At 41.5% G+C, this 18,575-nt stretch overlaps 1 protein-coding gene across 1 annotated transcript; it reads right to left on the bottom strand.

The window, feature by feature from the left end:
- Nucleotides 1-12,831: 12,831 nt before the first annotated feature.
- LOC109506146 (uncharacterized) lies at nt 12,832-13,405 on the bottom strand. Its single transcript, XM_019852131.3, has one exon. It carries the CDS (start codon nt 13,343-13,345, stop codon nt 12,929-12,931), a length of 417 nt encoding a protein of 138 aa, XP_019707690.1. The 5' UTR covers nt 13,346-13,405; the 3' UTR covers nt 12,832-12,928.
- Nucleotides 13,406-18,575: the final 5,170 nt, after the last annotated feature.

The raw sequence follows: 18,575 nt of genomic DNA, 5'->3' as shown, positions 1-18,575 counted from the left end.
GGTGCCGTGGAGTGCAAAACAAAAGGCCGTCGCATTAACGTCCAATGGAAGGGAACAATGGGAAGGGGTGCTGCCCTCCTAAAAGTAGAGGGCGTACCTGCCGGCAAAAGCACATGAAAGCCTCCTAAGCAGAAATTTTAACAATATTTAGGTGATTAATTGTATATCACGAACTGTGAAGGAATCTAAAGGGAAAAAGGAAGTCTAGGATGTGAATACCAAGACCATTGCTGCTCAATTCCTGAGGTCGGATTTAGATCCGTAGAGCCGAAGTGTGACTGCGGTTGGTGTTGCTGTGGATGCCCTTCAAATGACCGCCGAATAGGAAACAAAATTTTATTATCAAAATTTATTTGATTTAAGATAAGCTATTAAATCTCGTATCAGATTATCATATTTAGTATAAAAAATAAAAAAAAAAAGATAATAAAAAATTGATAGATCTCATGTTTATTTTTTGGAGAGAGAAGATAAAATAAATAATATAGAGAGTCGGTCAAATTTTCAAATGGTGATAATTCATACTTGACAAAAATATCTTCAATAAAGCAGTATAAGTAATCATTGAATTTATTTTGATGTCTTTCCAAATTTATTTAATAAATAATTTTTATAAAAAAATTAAGATAGAGATGGCATTATAAAAAAGGCTATATAATTATAGTCATTTTCTAAAAACTAATTGAAGATGGCAATACTATCTTAGTATTAAAAAAATATTTTATGTTGAAGGGTGTTGGGAGGAATTTTGCACAGGCTAATTTCATAAAAATTTCCAAAGTCCAAGATGACTATGCTCAATAGATTCGCCTATTAAAGCCCATTGCCGGCTCATATTCAGCCATAACTCCCACCGAATTAGTCCTTTGCAACCGCCCGATCGATGCCTCACATCCTGAGTAGACAGATCATGGCCGATCATCGCTTGGTGGTGTGCTATTGCCGACATGTCCTCATTGGCCGATCCTATTTGGCCTACTAGCTTCACGCCTATAAAAAGATTTTGATCTTGGACGTCCCTATCTAATAGCACCTTAAGGCGACCGACCCTGATCATCACCGACAATATTCAGTTGGCAATCTTATTCGAAATATAACACCTATTAGGCAACAACTATCGCTAGACTGATAAGATAACTTCAATCACCGTATTTCAAATATCTCAAGCGATAATCTCATACCTCACGAATCACGTCCTGATCAAACGGGATCGTGCTAACTACTTATCAATTGAAGCTCTAACTCTTCGTTATAAGAGAAACTCAAAGAGAAACCCCAAAAAGGTACATCATTATTCTATCTCTCATGCTCCTCCTTCTATTGAACAAGAGTTCTGACTTGAGTATCGAAAGATCCTCATCGAAGCCATCTCCGGTTCGGACTTTTGTGTAGGTCACCCCCCTCGGAGGCCCGTCTTGCCGTCAACTCCAGTATCCTAATGCCAGATAAATTCTTGCATCAACAAAGGGTATATTTGTAAATTTAGTCATATTTTTATATAGATTTATCTCCAACCAAACGTGGTAATCTTTTTTCAGTGTTATTTTTCGGAGTAATTTTTCTACCAATCAAATATATAAAAGTTATTTTCCTCTATCATCATTTTTTCAAATAAATAATTTTCAAAAATTATCAGATTATTTCGTAATCTGACATACCTCAATCAAACAGATCCTCAGAGTTTTTCCGACCTCCCATGCTCAAGTTAGACAGAATTTAAAGAACAATGGAAAAGCGAATAGAAAATAAGAGCAATGGAATGGAACTCGAGAGATTGACTTAAAGATCTCCTTTTAGGGTTGAAATTAGGCTCGGGCTAGTCCAACTTCGAATCGAGCTTCAGACTAGATCGGAAATAGTTCAGATCAGGCTTGAGTCTAATTATATGGCCCATTTATTTTTTGGACTGGGCTCAGATATACCTTTGGTCCGATTCGAACCCAAAACTTCAGCCTGATCAAAAGTTTGAAGTTCGTTGAAGTATTGCATGCACCAGGTGCAATTGGGCCATACCAAATACCATGATGAATAACACGCCATGTTACCCCTTTTATTTTACCAATTCCCCATTGCGCCATCCACTGTGCATATGCTCCGTGATTTGCCCTATCCAACTCAATGAAGTGCCTTTTTTTTCATGACTTTTCGAGAAGCTTCTCCCTCCGATCCTCCTCCTCTGTGACCTTCTGCACGGTGGTGGCCTCCAACCAAAGTCTCTCCCGCTCCTTGAATGCTTTCCTCTCCCTCTCCGCAATCTCGGCCTCCTCCTTGTGCTCTCGGATCACCTTCCACTTTTCCTTTCTTGTCAAGCTAAAGCAGCTATCGGGTTCCTCCACTGGCTCCAATAGCGCTCCGATGGCGGCAGGGTCCATCATCAGGGATGGAATAATTCGGAACCTCCTCGCCTATGATCTCATTGATGATCATGGCGCTGTTGCGTCTCATGTCTTTGTGGATGTCCTCCTCGTCCTTCTCACCGCTTCAGCGGTGGTCCCAATCTATGTAGCCGCACCATGGTGAAGAGACAAAGGAGGGGAGGAGAGGGTCCACGATCAGGGAGGATCACATGAGATGGGAGGCAACAAAGTCGTATGGACATTTTGAGAGAGAGAGAAACATAGGGAGAGAGAGAGAGGGAGAGGGTTTGGGCCGAATCTTGGGCTTGGGCTGTCCGATTGGGTTCGGGTCAGACTTGTGTCTTAAGTTTTAAAATATTTTCAAGCTTAAGCTCAGCCCAAAGCCCAAAAAAATATTTCAGGCTACGCTCGAATAGGAGTATGGCTTGTCCCAAACCGACCTATTTCTAGTTCTATCTCCGATCTTTCTCTATTCATAAAGGGAGGCTAATAGTCATTTCCATGACAAGCGATATGTGTAATAATTATACAATAACAGCTAATTTTTAGTTTGAATGAGCCGTAATGGCCCATCACATACTTCAGCAATTAAGAGTGCCTTAATCATACCATAATAGTTGCGAGCATAATTGCCACAGACATTGTTAGCCTGGCATAATTGTACCTTCAGATCGTTCATGTCTAAAATGATGAGGTTGATCATACTGAACTAGTTTTTCTTCATGATACCACACTCAGACGAAATATCCTTGATATCAAAGACCATGCATACAATATTGATGTGATTTAGTTGAAGAAATGATGATGATGATTATATGGACACATTGGGGAGAGAGTACTCGTTTAGTGCCGAGCAAACTACGAAGGCCACGGATCGGGCTAATTTGATGGCGAGTATGGCCTTGAAAGTGAATAACTACCATCTAGGAATACATGCCTCATGGCATGTGTCATAGTCTTGGTGGATGAATTGTTTGTCTAATATGAACATTTTGTACTTGTTGACTACTCTATCTCGCATCCCATGAAATGGAGGGAACTATTGATATATTGCTTAGAGTGCCTTTGCTCCAAATCTTTTGTTTGTTTAATCAAGCACGAATAGACGGACGAACTTTAAAACTTGAAAGCATTGGGATATAAAACTTGGATCGATTTGCTATATGATCCATCCATTGCAGAATCGGCAAGATTTTAAATGAAAAAAAAAGAGAGGATAATTTCGACTTTTTTTTGATCGTCAAATCAAATTTACATCAACACGTTCTAGTGAAATGCTAAATAAGTTCAAATCTTCAAATATATTATTGCCAAATTTGGTCCTGATCTGTTTGAAAAGAGAGATCAGCAATTTTCCAACTAATCTTTAGCACAACCAACTCTCAAGAGGGAATATGATGGATGGCTACAAATCTATCAAGAGGAGGAAATCTTCAAATTAGATATTTTGCTGCTATAGCCCTTTCCATCTACATTTCGCTAACATAAGTATTTGGCATGTCAAAATAATTAAGGGCTAAAACATATTTTTTCAAAAAAGACTCATCATAAATTTCAAATTTGAGACACTCATACCTAATATTCCATTCCTAATATTAATTGATTCGGATCTACCATTCATTTTCTATGCAAATAGAATCTCATTCTTATTTGGTCTACATTAACCGCTGAAAAAAGAAGTTAACCATACAAAATTAATAATCGAATATCAAAATTTAAGAAGAAAATTGTTGAACATAATACACACTAAAATATCTAAAATATCAAAATCCATGAATTTTAGTGATCTCTAATGTGGTCATCAAGCATGTGTCAAAATGAACAATTTTAATTATATGTTATTATATTTTACCATGATTTAATTATCACAACTTGGTAAATTTAATTCAATCCATACTTTAAGATGTTTTGTCGATCGATGAAGTAAATTGTGATTTATATATCCTATTATTTCTTTACCATACCAGTGCAGTCAATACAGTTCATTTTTGGTATTGATGTCATACATATGTTAGAGTTGTTACATTTTGTTTTTAGATATTTTTTGAAGTGTAAAATCAAAATCCACTTTTTGAATCACGGCTCGGACCCTAAGCCTCAATGCCTCACGGAGAAAAAGAGCATCATTGCCACAGGCCAAATATATAATATTGCCATTGGTGCATCAAGTTCCACGTACCTGTGCCCCTCCCTTGATAGGACAGCAAGTGACGTATGCTTCGACTATATCAAACCAAATATATAATATTGGCATCTAAAAGCTTCCATATTTATTTTTTTGGTAGATAAAAGCTTCCATAATTGCCAAATTAAGCAACTAAGGTGCTGCCACCAAATCAGATCAGCGAATATTATGATGTCTCTCTCAGTCTCAATTGCTCTGTGTTTGGCACTAATCTTTCTTCAAATTTAAGCCTTGCAAAAGTTTTATTTCCTCTTGGATGTTGAATTTTCTTCTCATTCGCATGTTTGACATCGAGGAGAAGATTACGTTTGCAATGCATAGCGATCTAACTGGTTCCGTATCTAATGTCATAAAAACATTTATGTCATAATCGATAGTTACTAAATTTAGTAACAAAAAAAGCTGACATGAAATAAAATTGGTATATATTTGGGTCTGGGTTTGCATCCAAATTTGCACTAGATATGGGTTATGATCTCATGCATTGCCTTGCAAATAGTTTTAGATTCCCGATACGCGCTTCCACACACAAAAAGGAACAATAATGGAGCGGGCTGTCCATCACATGTCTAGGATTCTAGAAAACGTGTAGTCATTTATTGGTCGCCTTGTGAAGTCTGTCGTAAAGATTTGTCTCCCCGTGAGTCCAAGTGGTGGATGCTACACCAACGGGGTGAAAGCAAGATGCGTCTCGCACCCGACTTGATATTGCGTGTCTTCCAACTGGTATGAAAGATCGGATCCAAAGCTTTAATTAGTTGCCAAAGGGCCAGCCCGTGGGGCACATTTCACTTTGTTGTTTTGTCTCGGCCCATCAGACCTGTCCTGTCGCATGTTAGGCGCTAATGGGTCAGCCCATCGGACACATTTTACTTTATTATTTTAGCCGGCCCATCAAGCCTACCCTATGGCATATTTTTGTTTAGATTAAATTACAAAAACCCCTTGAGATTTATGTTTATTATAAGTTTACCCACTAATTTTCAAAATCCACACTTACCCATCTGAAATATAACGGTGCTATTCAAACCATTTTAAAAATAAAAAATGATCAATTTGCCATCTGTTATAAAAAAAAAAAATATCCATCCAAACCCCTGTAATTGCCTTAAAACTGCTACAGCTTCATGTAAGAGCAAAAAGAGAGAGAGGAAAAGTTGAGGGCCATCATCGTTGCCTCAAGAAAGGCATCATTGTCGCGGGTGATGATGAGGTAGGGGAGGTGGCGGAGGAGAGCACCCATGATGCAGACGGCGAAGAGGCCGATGGCGTGGAAGGAGAGGCAGGGAACAACGAGGTCGCGTGCGATGGCAGTGGTCTAGGGCAAATGGGTGTCAGCAATGATGAGGTCGGGGGCGGTGGAGGCTGAGGAGGCAGTCGCGGTCAGGATAGGTGAGAAGAGAAGTGGCATAAGCCAAGAAGGCGGTCATGGTCGGGGCAGGTGAGGAGAAGCAACATCGATTTTGTGGCATTCGGAGGGGGGAGAGCGTTGATGTTCTTGATATTGGGGGGAGGCTAGAGGCGGCAGGAGGGAAGAAGTAGAGGAGGGTGCAAAGGGGGAGACCGGTGGCGGTGGCACGATCCACAGAGGGGGGAGGGCATTGATGTTCTTGACACCGAGGGGAGGCCAAAGGTGGCAGGAGGGAAGGGGTAGAGGAGAGTGCGGAGGGGGAGACTGACGTCGGCGACACGATCTATGTAGGGAGAGGACGCTGATGTTCTTAATATCGGGAGGGGGGGAGGCTAAAGGCAGTAGAAGGGAAGGGATAGAGGAGGGTGTGGATGGGGAGACCGGCGACGACGGCATGATCCACCGAGGAGGAAGGACACTAATGTTCTTGATGTCGAGGGGAGGCTAGAGGCAGCAGGAGGAAAGGGGTAGAGAAGGGTGTGGAGGGGGAGATCGACAGTGGTGATGCGATCCATGATGGGTTGGATGAGGGCAGCATTGCCAAGGGTGAGGGCGGTGGAGACGACGCCGTGGGTGGCTAAAAGTCGGGCAATATGGACCAGGGTGATTATGTGGCTTGTCACAAAGAAGGGGATGCACAGTCGATATTGAGCTTGTGGTGATTGGCATTGCGCTTGTTCCTCATCTTTGAACATGTTGGGCTGAGCATAGAGAGAGGAGGAAGGACTGGCAGTGGCACTATAGGCAGAAGGGACGGAGGGTGCCGAAAAGATGGAGGAAGTTGGGAGAAATTTTTTTAACCCTTTGTTTAAGGTTATTTTGATCATTTTAAAAATTTATAATGACGTGATAATGATATTCTAGTTAACATTAACGGACCATCTAATGACATGAATTAGACTGTAGGATTGATTAAAATGTTAAAGGTGTAACTGTAAATTTTGAAAATTACTGGATGTATCTGTAGTTTTGATCTATTCTCAAATTTTTTTTTATAATTTATTATTTTTATTAATTTTTTGATCATTTATATTCTCAATAATAAAATATTATTTTTTTAATCAATGTACCGATGATGGAGCCACCGGTAGCACCACCAACACCGGTACCTCAAGTACAAAAATGCCCTCTCACCGCTACACAGTCGATTGCCCCGGCCATACCAACTACATAAGGTGGACATGATCACCAATGGCACCAAGATGGACGACGTTATCCTCATCATCTCTGGTGCCGATTGCCCCATGGCCCAACCGAAAGAACACATTATTTGCCTAGATGAATGGCAACCCTACTTGCTTTTGTTGGGTTCAGAGCGCTTCTGTTCCTTCTCTCAAACCCTAACGCTTACTCTCATGGAGATAATATTTGCAAATTCATATGGTTTTTTCTTTTCTTTTTTTTTTTTCCCCTAAAGCCTTATTATCATTATATCGAGGGCACTATGGAGGGAAGGCCCATGACTCAAGACAGCTGTGCACCAATACGCTCGAAAGCTTCTTAGTAGCCAATGGACCAGCCCGGAAGGCACAAATGTACTTTATTATTCGGCTCGGCCCATCAAGCCTGTCCTATGACGCATGTATTATTTCCTCGGCCCATTTGCATTCGCAATAGCAGAACATCAGTTTTTTATTCGATGCACCATTTAGGAAGCCGGAACCTCTTCCGGAGCCATACCCGGAACCATGACCCTCACCATGTACACAGTCTTAGCGAGATCCTGAGCCCAAAGTAATGCCCTCGTCCGGGTCCAGAACCTGCATACGAGCCAGTCAGCTCCTGAGACGACAAAACAACCCGCTGCAGCGCCAGGGCATGAACCAACCGCTCGAGATCCAGAGGTTGACGCGGACCCAGGCCCAAATCCGATGCCCAGTCCGACACCCCGTGCACACCAGGGTACTTTCTGGAGACGGCTCTCGGCTACCAAGTTAAAGGAAGAAAAAACGAAAATAGCAACGACTCGTTAGCATGGAGAGGTTCGATTTGTTACCAGAGAGAAGATATAATAGGAGCTGAGGGAATGCTATTTATGGCTTGGGGATACGCGGAAAGGGGAAGTGGTACAAGAATTTGTGATATTGCGAGGATCGGTTTCAGAATATCTTCTGCCGGGTGATTGGATACAATCGTAGTGGATTCATTCCCACTTGTAGATTTGGTTTGATGGACAAATTCACTCTACTTGCTGGGTTTATAGTCGACGTTTGGAAGTTGTAGTGTGGTCGGTCATCGTTTACTAGGAAACATCATAAAAGTTACTCACTTGGTGACATGTTTCTGGGGCTGGAACATAAAATTATAACAGATGGTGCAGTGCGATGCATTAATTTTAATCATCATTAGCATCAAGCAATTCTTAATTATTTAGTAAAAGATGTGCTTAGTTCCAATGCAAAATGCATGTTTCAGTCACGATGGACTAATGCACAAAATTATCCATTCTCCTGATCATTGAGGTTGACTACCACCCGGGTATCAGAAAAATTAATAATAATGATGAAGCGGTGACCTAGCTTGACAACAAACCCACCCCAAGCTTATCCACTTACCTTATTTAAGAAGATTAATCAATCGAAGGGTTATGACCGGTTTATCATGCATCCAGTAAAGTGAGGAACAGTAGACTAGATCTACTTGCGTGGACCTGAAACACGTGGAGATGAGATTGAGGCCTATATATGTATTATTTGGATGCTGGCATCCGCCTTCTCTCAGCCTCTCAAAATAAACGCAGGTAGATCTAGGTGGCGCATATCGATTTCTTGACCCTCGGAGGATAAAAACACCTTTCTGAGCAAATATCCCGGTTCACGCTATCTTGGTTTCAGCGAGAAACAGCAGCAGAGTAGCAAGACGCCCTGTTTGACATCAGCAGCAAGACGCCAATACCCAATCGGCTTTAAAATTTCGGATATCGTTTATTATTTGAAGCAATGATTATTACAGTGGACTTCAGCTCTCTTAGGTGACCTCTAACTTACTTGTTCAGGTTAATAACATCAAGCTATCTTAGTCATGAATGATTATTTTCATTCACCATCCCCTATATATATATATATATATGTAATAACATTCAGCTGGTGTAGCTCGAGTACATAATTTTACCTTCTTAGTTGCCATTTCCACTACCAGACCCATACCCGTGACCCTCACCATAGCCTCCACCAGACCCCGAGTTCGAACCCGAACCAGCGCCGGAGCCTGCAGAAGAACTGGCACCCGACCCTGCAGACGAACTACCTCCATGTCCCAAAAGCGGGATCGAAATAGACCCAGACCGAGAGCCAGAAAACGAACGGGAGTTGGAGTAGGAGCCAGCAGACCCAGATGCCGAACCTGAGCCGGACCCAGAGCCAGAGACGCTAATACCTCCGGTCCCAGCACCGACTCCGACGCCACCACCAAGTCCACCACCCAGGCCCACGCCAAGGTCCATCCTGGAGACCCGGCACTCTGCAACCAAAACAAAGGAAGAGAGAACAAGAACAGCAAGGACTAGAGGTTTCAAGCAACCCATTCTTATCCCCTGGTAAATTATAATTGTGTAGTCTCTCCTTCGCACTTCCAAGTATATATAGATGAGAAAAGTTTCTCGATGGTCACATTAGTTGACCAAATGTTCTACATAGTAGGATATCTACACCCTTACTAGCTATTGGATCGAATAGGACATTGCCACGTGGATAATGCGAAGGGTGGGAATAACCCGGAGAAGACCGTGAGGTGTGGGGCAGCGGTCGCGGTTTGAGACGCGTTTCCTGCGGATGGTGGTCGGCACTCTGTTTTTTTCTTCAACTGCTCCGCACGTGGGCCCTGGGGGGATATCGCCATCCGGAATTGGTGGGATAGGACTCACAGCCCAGGGAGGGTGTCGGAAGCTAACAAACCCCGGGTGCATTGAAACCAAAAATTATTCTCAATAAGTGGATCTATTTTACATCAAACCCTGCATGGTAGACTCTGTCTCATGAACTTTTTGACTATAATGTCCAAATCGTTGAATGAATCCTTTTGATTTAAAGTTTGGGAGTTCGAAGTCAAGATGCTGCCGTCCATCTTTTTCCTGCATGCAGCCACAATCTAACGTAGAAAATAACACTCGCAAGTCGGGTAGCTGCAGTGAAGAGAAATTGGTGAGAGGACAGCTAGCTGTTTATAGGCTTCAAAGGGGAGTTGGAATAAAGGCATTTGAGGTGATGGAATGTGAGAAGGATCATGGAAAATATTGGGCTGGAGTACTCGCATATCGCGTGGACGTACAGGATCGCATTTGTTCTTTAGCGGAGCAATTCGTTTTGCCATTGGTCCGAGGCGTTCCATGTCGTGGTCATCACCCTTCGGCCACGCGTGCGCGGTATTAAGTGGAACGGTGATTTGTTTGTTACTTGTACGCGGTTTTCATTTAGGGAAGAGTGGGTTGCATGATCCTTGAGAAAGAGTTGGTCGCTGGTCGGCAAAGATGACTTTGTTAAAGAAAACAACTAGCTAGCAAGGAACCTTCACCTTCAATAGTGAAAATGACTTCCAAACCTTTGATCCCAGAAAGTACCATGCCCCTGAAGATATTTGTAGCATACGTTCACCGGGAAGTTTGTTGAACTGCACCATCTCCAAGAAATCTGTTCCTTGGCATTTTCATGATTGAGTGGGATGACCGTGCTAAGAAGAATTGTAATATCAGTTATAAGAAAATGGTCGATGTTTCTTCTGAAATTCAGAACCCATCAGAAAGTAGGGCTCCATAGATCAGCAAGAGAGCAGGATTAAGGTTATGGAGTGCAGGAAAGCCAAGATTTGAGAGGGGTCTACACCATCTAGCTTCCCAAAACCTAAACACGTTACCATTGACAAGATTGAAGGAACCTCCAGAAAGGAAGACCTCATTGGCTTGAGCAGTGGCGTAAACCGGTTCACGGGCCAAGCAGCCTGCCTGGCCCACTCCAGCATGCAAACTTTTGGGCGGGGTTGGGCCAGGAGGCTAGGGCCGTTGGATTGGACAGGACAGGTGTAGAATATAACTCTGTTTAACATGTCGGCTGTGATCCCGCTTGGACATCAAATTTTGGGTTGGCTAAGTAAATAATGGTCGGAGAAATTCTTTGTGCACCGTGCGCGAATGGTGTGATTGGCTCACGTGCGGAGCCGGGTGAAATTTTTTTTTTTTCTACGTCACTGTCCGATCCTGTGAGCCAATCATCAATACAGTATATCTTGTACACTCATATGGTATGGTGTACAAAAAATTTCTCTTGATGGTCGTGCAGCTGAAAATAAAAAAAATAAATTATATTGAACTTTGGGCAATGCCCAACTAAGCCCGGCCCATGAATAGGGCCCTACTGTGGAGTTGGATTTGTTAGTAATTGATGGTAATAAAATAAAATCGATTGCACCTCTAGGATTTGGATGGTTGTTTAAAATTATGAAAGTAATTATGCCTAAAGGGTTCTCGGAGAAAAAAAATGCTTAAAATTTTAGCAAGACCGACAGGTTTGAAGAGTTGGTTGGTTATATCCTAGCTGATGCATCCTCCTCTGTTTGTGAGGTTGTTATGACTTTAAATTATTAATAAAAGTGCTTTCCGAGTGCTGAGTTCAGGAATCTAATTTGGTGGTGCTCTGATTGTAGTTTTCCAGAGAAAAAAGATCTAAGAAACAAAATTTGAAAACAGCTATATATTCAAACTAGAGAAAAAATGGCTGGAACTTGGAACCTGTGGGCTTGTGGTGTGGGCTTAATTTGATCAAGATATCATGGGCCAACACGTAGCCTAGTAGATCAATGGGACTCTTATTCATCGATTGATTTGGATAAGGAAAGTCAAGAGAGAGTTTAATATTTAGATTTGGAAGAGTCCCACGCCAATAGGACAGAGATTCATCTATAAAAAAGGGCTCAAGACCAAGATATGCAAAAGATATACATTATTCCACACCATGTTTATTTTCCCTTTTTTTCCTCTTGCAAATACCCTATTACATTTAGATATTGAAGGGTCTGATCAAAACCAATCCATAGAACCTGTCTTCTTTTTGTATGCATATTGGCATCTCTCTACGATAGATTTGTGCTTCATCTTCTATTGCAGTAGATGGATTGGTGCCCTCCTCATCTCTCGATAATCAGACTGGGTTTTGGGTATCAACATGATGCATTAATCGTAACCTTCATTAATTTTAAACAATTCTTGATTATTTAGTAAAGGATGCGCTTAGTTTCAATACGAAACGCATGTTGCACACACGACAGGCCAATGCACAAAATTATGCATTATTCTGAATCGTATGGATGTCGACTACCACTAGGGCATTAGAGAATTTAATAATAACGATGAAGCAATGCCCAGCTGGCTTGACTACGACCCAACCACGAGCTTATCCACCTATTTTGTTTAACATTAATCGAAGGGGTATGACTGGTTTATCAGGTGTCGATTAAAGTGACGAACATAAGATTAGGTCCTGAAGCACGTGGAGGTGATCATCGAAGCCTATGTGAATTGGATGTTGGCATCAGCTTTCTCTGGTCCTCTGAGAGAAAACGCAGATAGATGTATTATCTCGCAAATTGATTTCTGGACCCTACGAGGATAAAAACACAGCTAAAATTTAACTTGAACATGGGTGAGCATCTCAATCAAATAGAATCCGAGATAAACTGCAGTACAGTAGCAACTAGCTAGCAAGACGCCCTGTCTGACATCAGCAGTATTGCCTAACGGGCTTTAAAACATTGGATATCATTTATTCTTTGAAGCAATAATTATTTGGCCAGCTTATTTGTGCCACGCAAACTCGAAATTCCAATATACCATCCATTATTTTCTTCTCGGCCTTGCTAATACTAAAGAAAAGCAGCTGAAGAGGAAAAAATTATAGATGAAAACATGAGCATTCTTGTTCACCATCTCCTTATTTATATGTATAATAACATTAAGTTGGTACAGCACAAGTACGTAATTTTACTATCTTAGTTGCCGTTTCCACCACCACCAGACCCATATCCATGACCTTCCCCATAGCCTCCACCCGAACCCGAGTTCCCACCCGAACCTGCATAAGAACTGGCACCCGAACCTGCGGACGAACTGGCACCAGATCCCGAGCCGGACCCTGCAGAAGAACTGGCACCCGAGCCTGCAGAAGAACTAGCTCCAGAACCAGATCCCGAGCCAGAGCCGGAACCGGAGCCGGAGCCGGAGCCGGAACCACCACCTCCAACGCCAATACCAAGTCCAAGGCCAAGTCCCAGGCCTATGCCAAGGTCCATCCTGGAGACCCGGCTCTCCGCAACCAAAGCGAAGGAAGAGATAATAAGAACAGCGAGGACTAGAGGCTTCAAGGAACTCATTCTGATCCTCGTTATTGTGTAGTCTCTCTTTCGCATTCCTAAGTATATATAGATGAAAAAATTTTCTCGATGGTCGCATAAGTTGACCAAATGTTCTCGAAGAAGAGGATAGCTAGAGGAATATAGCTATTATCCCGTCACGAATAGGATATTTATCTGCACCTTTACTGGCAATGGAATGGAATAGGACAGTGGCACGTGGATAGTGTGAAGGGTGGGAGAGTGCTGGGGAGGGGATGGGAATTACCCGGAGAAGACCTCATATTGTGCGGCGGCGGCGGTTTGAGATGCGTTTCCCTTGGACGGTGGACGGCACTCTGTTTTTTGAATGCCCTGCACGTGGGCCCCGTTGAGGATATCGCTATCCGGGGCTGGTGGAATAGGACTTCACCTGTGGGAGCGTGACAACCCAGAGAGGATACCGGGAGCTAACCAACCCCGCGTGCATTGAAGGTTGCCAGGAGGAGATATGCAAATGTTAAATCTTTCTACATATTTCAGTATAGAGCTTGAAGTGGAATTCCAGTTCCTACTTCATGATGGACCTAAATTAATTATGATCATATATACCTTTGAACAATGAGAAATGAACATGAGGTGAGCCAAGAAGGTTATCTAACAGCCATCCTGCTATTAAAGCACCAGCTTGTCAACCATGCAAGGCGCGATGTCAATGAAAAACTTGTTGCTTCAATAAAAATGTGGTACAACGTGAAAAGTTTGTCAAGGATGCAACGTAGATGTGTGCATATGAGGGATTTTTTATCGATTTACTATCTAATTAAAAAATAATTTTCGTTCGAAAGTATTTATCAAAATATTGTCCGAACGAAAGTCGCTCTATAGTAGGATCGATGATTTTTTATGCTGACTCACCACTCGTTGCACTAGTTTGGAGAGATAGGTCGGATAATATAAATCATCATATCATAGAGCGACTCTATAAATCATCTTACCATAAGACGATTCTATGAATCGTTCTATCATAGGACAACTATGATACGCCCAATCCACACTTTGGCATGCCCATCATCCTAACAGCTTAGATTTCTATAATGGAAGGGTGATGCTTGCCTATACTGTGCAAATTCAACCAAGTTAATCATGTCAATTTCAGAATAGAATCCTACATTCCTAGTAAAGTACTTAACTGATGAAATAATCACTAAGATGTTGGTTTGTTACGCCCAGTTCCATGATCAGGTAAACTTTCTTTAGAAGATGAAGTTATGAGTTCAATTGGCTGAACTTGTTGGTAATTAATTAAAAAAGAATGGACTTAGATTCTGGCAATGCTCCAATGTCCTAGGGTGACAACCATATAGTGTAAAGAGTGATTCATTATGATTCAATCCGGCTATTGAGATGAGTGGTCTTGCATGGTAGGCCACTCATGGCTCTTACTATTCCATAACCATGGTTCTCTATTTGCTTAAATTGTTGTGCATGCTTAGACCTTGCTCTCAACTGCATAACACCTTGATATGCTTTCATGTACTAATAATGCTGCTTCTTATGTATTCCATTTTGTTCATTTTCTTAGTTTATATTTTTGATCTGTATCAATCTCAATAATTATTTATTTTCACAAGCAACAAAAATTCTAACATGTACATTCAGATTAAAAAAAAATTGGAACATTAATTTCAAAATAGTTGATCATTACAAAGTTTCTTAGTAAAAAAAAAGTATAAGTACCACAACTATCGAGAGGTATATATATCAAGATACTAGAGCTTCCTTTACGTCCGCTTCTCGGAAACATTTGTCATCTCTGGCTATTGTTGTGATGGCTCAGGCACGATATCGATTGGTGGAGAAGGAGGTGTTGGCGTGCTCGACCTATCAACATGTACTTGACCTCTACCTCGAAAAACCTTTAGTCTACCCCTGCCATGCGTACGATCGATGTGCTGCTCATTAGGTCGGTACGACGTATCTTCCGGCTCACTCATCATCTATGATATGGATGCATCATCTATGGAGAGGTTGAAGTTCGAAAAGTTAGGATATGAGGTGTGCTGGACATATGATGAGATACTCGGATCATCCATCGATGGCGCAGTATGAAGTCGTCTATCCTTAGAGATGACTCGCATAGTATCAACAAGACCATCCATAATATCGATAAATGTTCAGTCTTTGCACCCAACAGTGATCGAATAAAAACCGCTCAGAACCTAATGGTATAATGACGTGATCTTTTGAAACTGTCAGTATGAAAAAAAAAACATATATTATTCGAATATAACAATAACATAACAAAGTAAAATGTACTTACCATAATATTTATCACACTGCTCGAAAGATAGAATCTCATCTCTGGCCGCTTGCTCATCAATGAAGAGATGAATCGTCTAGTGATGCTCCTTTACCACAGTAGATATAGATCATAATAATTCATCATGGGGAGCATAGGTAGACTAGCCACAATCAAATCCTCCCTCCACTCCCATGCATCAATATGGTCTCGGTGCTCTTGAACCCAATCATAACGATGCCGCCCTCGTCGATCTACCATGTGGAGGCTGTCATGAGGGTCGCATGGTGGAGGATGCCCTAATGCATGCCAAACTATCGCGTCATGCACTTTGGACAATACATCTCTACGATGTCGAAGCAAATGAGCGATGCGTATGTCCTCCATACATGCTCATCTAATCGGCATACCTCAGGTAGTGGGCCAATATCTTCGATGTGTAAGGCATCCACACCATCTGATCATCGTGCTGCTGGTCAAGCTGATTCCTATAGTATATGACTGTGTGTGGTATTGAGTTGCTAGCACCAATCAGTCTAGTTCTTCACCTGTTCAAAACAAAGATATATATTATTTTGTTAAAACTTATAGTCATTTAGCATAAAAAATTAATGCTACGAATATATATACCTGCATCCTAGTGGATCAATCTGGTCATGCGGTATCCCATCTAATGAGCCCTCAATAGCAGCAATATCCTCGTCCAACGGGTCATGTGCTACTGCATCATCTCCCGACGGTGGCTGGTGGGCTCCTACCCTAGGGAGCACCTTATTTGACCATTCGATATGTAAATTCTCTAATATCCACAGCTGCAGTAATACCAATGGCCCAGCTATCTCACGTGCATCTGTCCTAGTGGCTCTGCAGAGCTCACGATACAAAAAGGCTAATGTAGTGCTGGCCCAACTCATCTGCCCACATGGCTAGAGATCATCTGCCCACAAAAAGACTTATCAGTCAACAGATGGCCACCGATAAGGCATAGAATGAATGCTTGAGCATGCCACTATATGGTCTCATCATTTATATCATCCGATAAGTACTGAAATATATCACGTAGCCAGTGAAATTTCAGCGAAGATCCTGACAACATCATCTCTGATGGTGCAATCCCAAATTACTCCTCGCATAGGTCTGGCCAGATGATGTGTGTAGTACCGACGATGGGAGGCTCATACATCCGTAATCTGAGTAAAACAGTAATATCCTGCAGTGTGATCGTTGCCTCTTCCATACGGTGGTAGAAAGTATGAGTCTCCTGACGCCATTGCTCTACTATGCTGTGATGAGGGTTCAATCAAGCTCAATGTCATAAATCCAAAATATGCCATAAAAATCAGCGATATGAAGATACTCTCTGATCCTCTCATATGGCCGTCAGACGCACATGGCAGTAGATCCTCTGTGTCTACAGCGTAGGACCCCCATATCCTCTCTAGAGTATATACGGTCACTGCAATGTCGATGCTGTAGATATAGCATGATAGAGTCTGTCGGGCTCGGATGCATGTCGAAGTCAGAACCAACCATGTCTAACGTACAAAATGAATATCATGAGTAGCACAAATGATATATAAGATAATTTCATAATTTTTTTAAGTCTTTAAACAATATGATTACATAACCAAAATATTTTAAAAAGAACAAAAATGATACAAAAAGATAGTCTACCTTCACTAAGTATTAAATTAGAACCAATCACTCTTTCATCCAAAAAAAAATAAAAAAAACACCCTATAGCATTTCATTGTGGAGATGAATTTTCCTCCCATAACCAAACATGAGAAATAACTTCTACTTAACCACCTAAGTACCAAATTTGTCAAAGCCCTATAAATGCAAAAAAAAAAAAAAAATCCAACAATCCAATATTCATGCTCAATTTCCCATAACACGAAAAAAAAATAAAATAAAAACTTACTTTCGACCGTGAAATGGGGACCTCATTGGCAGCATGCATGAGAGAGAGAGGGAGAGGGAGGGAGAGTTGTCGCATGAGAGAGAGAGGGAGAGGGAGAGGTAGCCGATCGATCGTGAGACAGGAACCTCATCGGCCACATGCAAGAGGGAGAGAGGGAGAGGGAGGGGGAGCTGTTGCACGAGAGGGAGAGGGAGAGGGAGAGGGAGTCGATCGGCCATGAGATAGGGACCTCATCAGCTGCACACACGAGAAGGAGAGAGGGAGAGGGAGAGAGAAAGTTAAGGGGTTTGAAAGAAATGTAGTCGAACGGGCGAAGGGAGTGTTGGATTTTCTGAGTGAGTCGCTCTATGGTAGGATGACTTATAGAGTCATCCTACTGTAGGGCGACTTATAAAATCACCCTACTGTAGGGTGATTTATATTGTCCGATCTGTTCCACCAGTTGGCGTAAAGGGTGTTGAGTCAGCATACAAAGTTGTCCTATATAGGGCGACTTTAGCTTGGGCAGTATTTTGGTAAATATTTTTGAAGGGGTATTATTTTGATAAATACTTTTTAAATCAATATTAAATAGATAAAAAATCCCATATAGAGCTAACATGGAGCACTGTTCACAATCGCGAACCCATTATTGGATGCTATGTGTTTCCTAAGTATTACAAAAAAAAACAATAATAAAAAGTTTCAAAAGCAAATAAATGTTTGAGATGGGACGAGATATATAAGGATATTATAAAACAGCATGCTATCTAGAGTAGATATTGATTGTGCTAGCCTAAGATCAAAAAATAAATACAAAAAAGAATAAAACATGAAAGGGAAGTTGGAAGAAAAAAATTAGGATAGAAAAAAAGTTTATTAAAAAATTGAGTGGCACAAGAAAGCTCTTTCAATACCTTTTATTAAAAAGAACATCAAATATGAAGAAAAGTGATAATAGTAAAAGCAATCATATTGATATTGGTGAGGTCAGACATCGTATGCATGAATTCATTGATGGAGAAGATGCTAGCATCAGCTATGATGATTCACTTTTTGAATCACCAAACAAGAGTCCACATGCCTGCGCCACTGCATGCAAA

This window comes from Elaeis guineensis, chromosome 8 (genome assembly GCF_000442705.2).
Source record: "Elaeis guineensis isolate ETL-2024a chromosome 8, EG11, whole genome shotgun sequence".
Classification (NCBI taxonomy): Eukaryota; Viridiplantae; Streptophyta; class Magnoliopsida; order Arecales; family Arecaceae; genus Elaeis; species Elaeis guineensis.
This window is presented reverse-complemented; position numbering and strand designations above follow the sequence as displayed.

What these genes read in the sequence shown, in the direction of transcription:
- LOC109506146 (XM_019852131.3), bottom strand. Translation starts at nt 13,345, where the DNA reads ATGCGAAAGAGAGACTACACAATAACGAGGATCAGAATGAGTTCCTTG.